Source organism: Salvia miltiorrhiza, chromosome 6, assembly GCF_028751815.1.
Source record: "Salvia miltiorrhiza cultivar Shanhuang (shh) chromosome 6, IMPLAD_Smil_shh, whole genome shotgun sequence".
NCBI lineage: Eukaryota > Viridiplantae > Streptophyta > Magnoliopsida > Lamiales > Lamiaceae > Salvia > Salvia miltiorrhiza.
In genome coordinates, this window is record NC_080392.1 from 12,508,758 (window position 1) to 12,518,029 (window position 9,272).

At 37.3% G+C, this 9,272-nt stretch overlaps 1 protein-coding gene across 4 annotated transcripts; it reads left to right on the top strand.

The window, feature by feature from the left end:
* Window positions 1-2,249: 2,249 nt before the first annotated feature.
* LOC130988733 (cyclic nucleotide-gated ion channel 2-like) lies at window positions 2,250-8,331 on the top strand. 4 transcript variants are annotated; one of them, XM_057912671.1, is made up of 8 exons: window positions 2,250-2,543; window positions 2,687-3,284; window positions 4,198-4,413; window positions 4,496-4,806; window positions 4,883-4,994; window positions 5,113-5,349; window positions 5,441-5,527; window positions 7,607-8,331. In XM_057912671.1, the coding sequence occupies exons 1-8, from the start codon at window positions 2,323-2,325 to the stop codon at window positions 8,090-8,092; spliced, it is 2,268 nt and encodes a 755-aa protein (XP_057768654.1). In that variant the 5' UTR covers window positions 2,250-2,322; the 3' UTR covers window positions 8,093-8,331. The 4 variants fall into 4 exon arrangements, with proteins under 4 accessions (XP_057768654.1, XP_057768656.1, XP_057768657.1 ...); XM_057912673.1 differs by having other exon boundaries at window positions 2,251-2,543; window positions 2,663-3,284; XM_057912674.1 differs by having other exon boundaries at window positions 2,254-2,543; window positions 4,288-4,413.
* Window positions 8,332-9,272: the final 941 nt, after the last annotated feature.

Sequence of the window (9,272 nt, forward strand, 5' to 3'; positions counted from 1 at the left end):
CCGTCGACGAATCTGACGAGCGTCGGAGCCTGCTTCACGTGCGCCGCCGACGGTGCTGCCTCCAGATGAGTAGATAGCTAGTTGTCGTCGTCTTACTAACAGTGTCGTTGGTCGCCGCGCGGTGTCGGAGGATTCAAAGCTGGTCGAGGAGAGGGACGTCGTGTGTCTGTGCTTTGAGATCGGTAGGATTTTGAATGCTTCTTCTCCTCCCGCCGCTGCGGCTGCACCTCCTGCTTGGGGCTTCGGCTTTAGGTGTTAGACTTTTAATTAGATTTTGTAGATAATTTAGCATTTGGAAAAACAAAAATCGGATTAATTATTTCTATTTTGTGAATAGATGATTTTCGGCTTGGGCTTCAGCTGTTGACTCTTAATTAGAAATTGTCGATGATGACTGATATTTGAAAAAAAAAATAGATGAATTGAATGGTTTTTATTTTGTGAATAGACGATTTGCGTAAAAAAAATCCATTGTTATTGTCTTTGTTTTGATGATATCAAAACCCTTAGATTTTCTTTCACTAGACTAGATCTTTTTGAACTCAAGTGTTAGAGTTCAATTTACTAGCTAGACTGAAGAATGAACACTGAAGATCGCTGGACTGGAAATCGAAGAACTGAAGACGCTTGACTGAAGATTGGAACTGAAAAGGCTCTGGTTAAAGTACTGAAGTATTTGAAGGACGAAACTCCACTGAAGATTCAGTTATAACTGAATACTAGTGTTGTCCTCGTGGAAAAAACGGACCGATACACGAATCAAGTATCAATAGACATTCTTCCTTGGACTGAAGACTTAAGTTTAAATAAGTCACGTATTCACGCCAAGTACAACTGCATTAAATACAAAGGATACGAAGATCGTCCTCGCCTGAACAGAGTTTCCTATTTCATGCTAACGTTTTAGAAGCACCATGCTCCTACTGCAAAGGACGCCCAATCCTCAACCAATCAGGAGCCTTGAAGATTGAAGCTTCACCGAAGATTCAAATTGTCTCACAACGGCAGATATCTTGAAGACCATATAACCAACGGATCTATTTAAGACTTCGTCTATAAATAGAGCTCGATGATCATTTTCAATCTTCACCGATTCAAACACTTAAGCTGAAACTCTGCCAAATTTGCGACTCAGCCTACTTACTGCTTTCCAAAGTTTGAATCGAAGAAGAGAATATCCAAAGCCCAAGTCAGCTCACTGATTACCTAAATTCTCTTACATTCTTAGGCAATCTCATTGTAAATCCTTAGCCTAAGTTTCGATTACTGAGAGCATGTTCTCAGTAATCTAGTTGGTATTCGAACCCCTTTTCAAAAGAGCGAAAAGAGAGTTTGAGAGAGAGAGTTCTAGACTGTTGTCTGAACTCAAGAGTTCTTAGCCTCCGCAAGCAAGACGTGCATTATCCTTGCAAATGCGAGCTGAGAAGGAGACGAGAAGTCCAATCCGGTGTATTGGCACTGAAACCTTGTTGTTTCAGTTTAAGGTTTGTTGTGCACCCTGAGCACAAGCCCAGAGTGTTTGTTAGTTTGATCAGCTGGCCATGGACGTAGAAACTTGTTTTTCAAACCACGTAAAAATCGTTATGTTGTTTATCGCTTTAAGTTATTTCCTTACTTTTGTTGAGTTGAAACTCTTTATCTAATTGATTAAGTTAAATAACTTCATTAGTTTATTCACAAACAAATAAATCAAATATTACTAAGCTCAAATTTAATTAATTTATTTATGAAACTTTACCGAACGATTTTGAACTATTTGGAACTGAACTCCATATCTTGATAGCGGGTTGATTTTTACAGACGCACAATTGTTAGTGTGTAATTAGGTCATACCTATTATCCCTAAAAATCGCAATAAATTTTGAATATTTACCTTAGTTGATGGAAAGCATAGAAACCGGAGAGGCCCAGCTAAGCACTGTTCCACTATTTTGTGTGTACTATTGTGTACCATTCTTAATTTATATAATTTTTAATTATATTTTCTTCAACTTTAATTTATTATGCTTTAATATTATAAAAGGATAATTAACAAGGGTTCACTTATCCAATTAGTGTTTATAATTATTTTTTTATATTTATTTGAATTAATAATTGATTATTTGGGTTCATTAATTCAAAACTAGGGTATATAGTTTTTTAAAATTTCAATTCTTAATTATAAATATTAATTAGAGTTCATAATATAATAATATTTTTTATTTTTATAAAAAATAATTATAAAATAACTAAATTAAGAATCAAAATAGTGGGAAAGAGGATTTCATTTGCAACCAAGTAGGTCTCCTCCCCCACAAAAATCCGAGATGAAAAAAAAAAAACATGCATGTCCTACACCTCGCCTCTTCTCCACAAACCCTCCTACCAATTGTCAGCATCACTAGCTACCATGTAATAACACAACATGGCTTGACGATTCATATCCATTCATCAACTTATCACTCCCTTTTTATTCACTACGTCCCATCTCCACTTTCCTCTCACAAGAGTTTAAATGGTTTCCTTCCCACCAAGATGCCTACCAACCCTTTCTCCATCTCAAGGTTCTTCATCACTTCCATTCCTTTTACTGCTAATTAATTTGTTTTGATTGAGGTTTAGTTGTTAATTAAACATATATATATATATATATTGGTTGCTGATTTTGGATGTGGTTTTCAAGACTAGTATCTTGCGTGAAGCGCAGGTGGCTTGGAATATTCCGGCGGAAATCCGTGCAGCCCGACAACGGCGACGAGGGCGATGAATATCAGTTCTCGAGCTCCGGCGAGTGCTACGAATGCACGCAGGTGGGGGTCCCGGTGTTCCACTCGACGAGCTGCGAGAGGGCCGGGCAGCCGGAGTGGGAGGCGTCGGCGGGGTCATCGCTGCTGCCGATAAAGAACCGGCCGAAGAGGGAGAAGAGCGGGCGGGGGCAGGGCGGCGTGCTGGACCCGCGGACGAAGCGCGTGCAGAGGTGGAACCGGGCGTTCCTGCTGGCGCGGGGGATGGCGCTGGCGGTGGACCCGCTCTTCTTCTACGCGCTGTCGATCGGGCGGGGGGGGTCGCCGTGCCTGTACATGGACGGGGGGCTGGCGGCGGCGGTGGCGGTGCTCCGCACGTGCGTGGACGCGGTGCACCTGGGCCACCTCTGGCTGCAGTTCCGCCTTGCCTACGTGTCCAGGGAGTCGCTCGTCGTTGGCTGCGGGAAGCTCGTGTGGGATGCACGTGTCATCGCCGCGCACTACCTCCGCTCCCTCAAGGGCTTCTGGTTTGATGTCTTTGTCATTCTACCCGTGCCTCAGGTCTTATTACTTTTACCAACATTATTATTATTATATTCATTTCACTCCACCGCTTCTAATTTTCCACATCATTTTTTCTAATTTTTACACAATTGCCAATTGCTCTAAATCGGAAATGAAATATGATTACACTAATTAAATTAATTGTAGTGGGCATGGTTCGAGTTTAGTCGAACCTTTTAAGTTAAATTTTTGAAACGCACTCATAATATCTAAGAATTATGAGCTTGAGCCATGGGATCGAGTCCACCGTGATAAGGTGGTTAAATTTCTTTATTTATTTTGTAATTTATTAAAAATAAAATAAAATTATGAGCTTGAGTGGTTTATATTGATAGTGGTGGAGCTTCTTTTTGGGATTAAACTTTAGTGTTGGGCATAACTTTTTATTTGATCGTGTGAGATATTTTGTTTTGTTCCTTTCCCAGTATTAGTATTTGTTTAACATTTTACTAATGATTGTCGTCAATTAAAAAAGGGTTAATTAGTTTTGTCGCTCGCCGCGAGTTGTAGATCTCTCTCTTGTAGAATAAGATTTTTTATTGGGGATAAAGGGCAAAAAATAATAATATTTCAATAATTGTATAGTCTAATAATTGTGGGACTGACTATAATTGAGCCACTTGGCAGGTACGAGCGGATCACCAATGGGTGATTTCCATTGCCTTCTTACAGTGCACATTTTTTCTCTCTTGAAATCGCTTATTTCGAATAATCTTCGTTTCAAATTGTAATTTCACTAAATTTAATTGTTCGTTCATAAAAAGGACATCTCATTTCTAAGATCACACTAACATAAAGTTTTGAGTTCATAAATGAACACGAATGCAACACTAGTTTGCAATATATGGGATTGTGTTTTGATGTGATAAATTGGGGAAATTAAAAAGCGTTGGTGTTGCTCTGGTTTTAGGCGGCATTTTGGCTACTGGTGCCACGATTGATAAGAGACGAGCAGATAAAGCTGATAATGACCATTCTCCTACTCATCTTCTTGTTCCAGTTCCTGCCTAAGGTTTATCACTGCATATGTTTGATGAGAAGAATGCAAAAGGTGACAGGCTATATATTTGGTACAATTTGGTGGGGTTTTGGCCTTAATCTCATTGCATACTTCATTGCTTCACATGTAAGTACACATATATCCAAATCAAACTCCCTCAAAATTAAAATTGTGCAAAGTCTTGATATATACGTGTTTATGGTTTCAGGTTGCCGGTGGATGCTGGTATGTTCTGGCCATACAGCGTGTGGCCTCGTGCCTCAAGCAACGGTGCACTTTGAGTGGAACGTGTAACCTGTCGTTGTCCTGCTCGGAGGAGGTCTGCTATCAGATGCTGAAATCAGGGGCTATGGATATCCCCTGTGGCGGCGGTAACTCCACTGTGAGAAAGCCGATGTGTTTGGATGTGAATGGGCCGTTCCAGTACGGGATATACAAGTGGGCTCTCCCCGTTGTCTCGAGCAACTCCATCGCCGTGAAGATTCTGTATCCTATTTTTTGGGGATTGATGACTCTGAGGTGATGAAATAGCTCTTCTCTTGCTTTAATTTAATTCTCTAGGAATATTTGGTACTGAATTTTATATGGTTTGCAGCACTTTTGGCAATGACTTGGAGCCCACGAGCCATTGGCTGGAAGTAATGTTCAGTATATGCACTGTGCTCAGTGGCCTCATGCTATTCACTTTGTTGATTGGTAACATTCAGGTAACTTAATTCCACGAAAAATGGGACACTTTCCGTTTTAGTGCATGGGCCACCTCTTTTCCTATATTTTATCCTTAATTGGCCTTCAAGCTTCAAATATACTTGTGAAAATTGGTAGGTATTTTTGCACGCGGTGATGGCGAAGAAACGGAAAATGCAGCTGAGGACCCGGGACACGGAGTGGTGGATGAAGCGGAGGCAGCTGCCATCGGAGCTGAGGCAAAGAGTGCGGCGCTACGAGCATCAGAAATGGGCAACACTTGGGTGTGATGATGAGATGGAACTGATTCAAGACTTGCCCGAAGGGCTTAGGCGGGACATCAAACGCTTTCTCTGCCTTGATCTTATTAAAAAGGTAGGGCTACTAAATATATCATTCTTTTCTTTAAATACTTACATTTCTTGAAGCAATGGAGTTGGAGTTTACATATTTGATGATTGATTAGGTACCCATATTCCACAGCTTGGATGATTTGATCCTCGACAACATATGCGACCGTGTTCAGCCTCTCGTATTCTCCAAAGATGAAAAGGTATGGCATTTCCATTTATATTAGCTCGCTATTTTTATAGCTAATTAAAGAATATGAACCCATAATGAAAGAATATGAATCCACATGCCAAGCACTATGGGACACCATATATATATTTGATAAACTAGTACAAAGAACATACGTTGTATGTGTTATTGATCGTTGATCTAATTAAAATGCATTATTTTTTTCCAACAGAGAGTGTATGCATTGCAGACAATCATGAACATCGCATAAATAAATTTTTAGTGTTCAATAATTATAATAAATTTCACAATATTGTAATTAATTAAAATAAAAAAAAATTATTTTTTATAGTTAATATAAAATCGAAGATAGATTTTTAATGAATTAATATATTATTATCGTATTTTTGGGATTTAATTCTTCTTTTAGTAGAAAAGTGAAGAGAAATCACAAATATATATTTTTAATGTAGCGATGAAAGATTAGTTTAGTTATAGTTAATGAATTCACGCTTCTTATTGAATAATGATAAATAGATTTGATTTCAAGAATGAAATATTAAGATAATAATAGCATGAGATCTAGATATATATCAAACAGATTTAGTGTAATATCAAAAGAATTAATATATTTTTATAAAGATATATATAATATATTTATAATTTACAAAATTGTCCTTAAAATAAAATATGTAATATGGATATAATAGGTTAGCACTTTTTATATTAGTATGTATTAAGATGTATCACCGTATATTATAATCCACATTAATCAATGTGTATAAGAGAGGTTTGGTTTGAATAATAAGACATGATTGATAAAATAATCCACATTAATCAAGTGTTTGATTTGCATGACTGGACTTGTGATTGATAATTCAGCCTGCATCTAATAATCCAATTGAGTGATTATTTATCACCTCAAAATCTCGGGTGGATTATTTAATCACTCTTCCAATCCTATCAATCGTATATATCTCATCCACCAAACCAAACACCCCTCTAATAGTTATATATATTGAAATTACTATATTTATCTCTTGTATTACTTCCCACATGAAATCTTGGCAGTCTTGTTTGTTTAGTTATAAATTAGTATATAGTATAGTTATATTTTGAGGGGGTGGGCTACCGTGAGCACATCTTAAAATAAGAAATAAGAGCAATTTTTAATATATGAATTTTATGTAGAACACGTATGAATTCGCTGTATAAAGATATGAATTGTGAAAAATAATTTTTTGCTACCTTTGGGATTCGAACTCAGGACCATAAATTCATCCAACAGGATTACGAATCAACCGTAGATCTTGATAATCTAAGGGCTGAAAATGATTCTTATTTTATATCTTTAGAAATGCTCTTATTTTAGCCTTTCCCTATTTTGAGTTACATATCCATTTAGTAAGTGGTACACAGAAGCTCCAAATCTATAATGGCAATGTGTTTTGAAGCAAACAAGATTCTTAATGTGTGAGATATAGGTATATTGTACATACTAAATGGCAAATCAACCATTTATGATATCAAGATTTTGTTTGCTTCATTGGATGTATTTGAAAATGAGTGGTATGTAACAATATTGGTCATTTAAGTAAGGTTGTAACGAGCCGAGTCAAATTCTAGTAGGCTCAAGCTTGGTTTGTTTAAATATTCGAGTGTTCGAGCTCGATTCAAGCTTTTATCTTATTGGTTTGAACTTGGCTCATCACCCAATTATCGAGCTCAAGCTCGAGCTCGGCTCGTTAAATGTCGTACCGTACTAGAATTCCTTAAAATTTTAGAAAAAAAACTTCTTAATTAATATGTTACTCGAGCTCAAGCTTGAACTCGTCTCGTTTAAGGCTCATGTACTTACAAGATTGAAGGCTTGATTAAAAGTTCGTGAACAGGCTCGCAAATATGTTTGCGAACAATCGAATCTGAATATGTTCGCGAGCTTAACGAGCTGAGTGCTATCAGGCTCGAGCTCGGCTCGATTAAATTATCGAGCTCTACTCGTTTACTATCGAATCAAGATCTGATACGAACTTTTTTTGAGTCGAATCTCAAATAGCTTGTGAGTAGTTTTGTTCATTTACAGTCGTACTTCTAAGCTTCCTTATAATCACAGATCATAAGAGAAGGAGACCCGGTGGCACGGATGGTGTTCATCGTGCGCGGCCGCGTGAAGAGTAGCCAAAACCTCAGCCGAGGAGTGGTGGCGACATGCATGCTGGAGCCTGGTGGCTTCTTTGGGGACGAGCTCATGTCGTGGTGCCTCCGCCGCCCTTTCAAGGACAGACTCCCGGCTTCCTCCGCAACCTTCACTTGCATCGAATCAACCGAGGCATTCGCTCTCGATGCCAAGCATCTGAGGTATATAACCGATCACTTCCGCTACAAATTCGCCAACGAGAGGCTCACACGCACCTCCAGATACTACTCCTCCAACTGGAGGACTTGGGCGGCTGTTAACATCCAGCTCGCTTGGCGCCGTTACATCTACAGAACGCAGCGAGCACTCAGCTTTCGCTCCACCGCTGATGATAGTGATCGCCTTCTCCGACAGTATGCCGCCTTTTTTATGTCCATCAGGCCTCATGATCATCTTGAATGAGACCAACTGCTTCATATTTTTCATCATCATCATGCAATCACATGTTTTTAAGGTAAAGATGGATTTCTGTTTTTTTCTTTCCTTTTCAAGAAATGCAAAATTGTTTGATTCTTATATCATGAATTTGAATGTAGCAATATTTTGTAATGGTTTCTGTTTATAGAAACGACTCGTAAGTTATAACTTTGCGTGAAGCAAAACATTGGCAGAGTTGGAAAAGAAAATTTTAATGTTTATAATTCTTATGTTTTTAGGTGGTAATTTTAAATTTGTTGAATGAATACGTGGTTTAGGGGGGTAAAAAATTAGTTTTTATGAATTTTTAATTTTTCACAATAAATTCATTGTAGAGTTATTTTATAGTATATAATAAATTTAGATTGTATAATAAACACAAGCCTAAAGGAATTTTTTGGGGTATACGTGTAACCCGTCGAAATTCGACGAAAATTTATTTTAATATTGTTTATATTATTTTTATATAATGTAATTATATTTATATAAATTATTTTTTAATTGATTTTACTTGACGTAATAGAGTTCATATTATATTAATCTTAACCATATTCATCAATTAAATGTTAAGTTTTTGCTAGAATAATAAAACTACGCTTTTATATAAATTCATCAGAGGAAGACCCTTTCTCAAGAAGAAATAGGAAATTCACTTGATTCGGCCTTTGAGTTATTTTCAAGTGCATTAGTTCTTCCTTCTTTTTTCTTTTCTCCTTTTTTTCTATTATGGTTCGCTCCTCCTTAGATAACAAACTTTGCTTTTTAGTAGAGATAGAGTACGCGAAACACGAATACAAACTATGACGACCTCGCTAGCCTATTTTTTTTTTCTTTTTGGTTATTAAAACTCCCTATAGTGGTAAGGGTCGGGCGGATTATTGATGTGAGGTGGATCCAAAAATGATTTGTGTATATATTTTACAGAAACGTGAAATCAAAGTAGGTGATAAAGTAGTCGGGAGCCATGGAAATAAAGGTATCATTTTCAAAATTTTGCCTAGATAAGATGGAAAACCTGTTGATATGGTCTTCAACTCATTAGGAGTACCTTCATGAAAGGTCATAACCACATTGTTAAGTTTTTATTAGGTGTAATATTAAAAATTATTTATTAAATATATAGTAATAATTGCAACTATTTTTAGCTAAGATTTGATAGAAACAT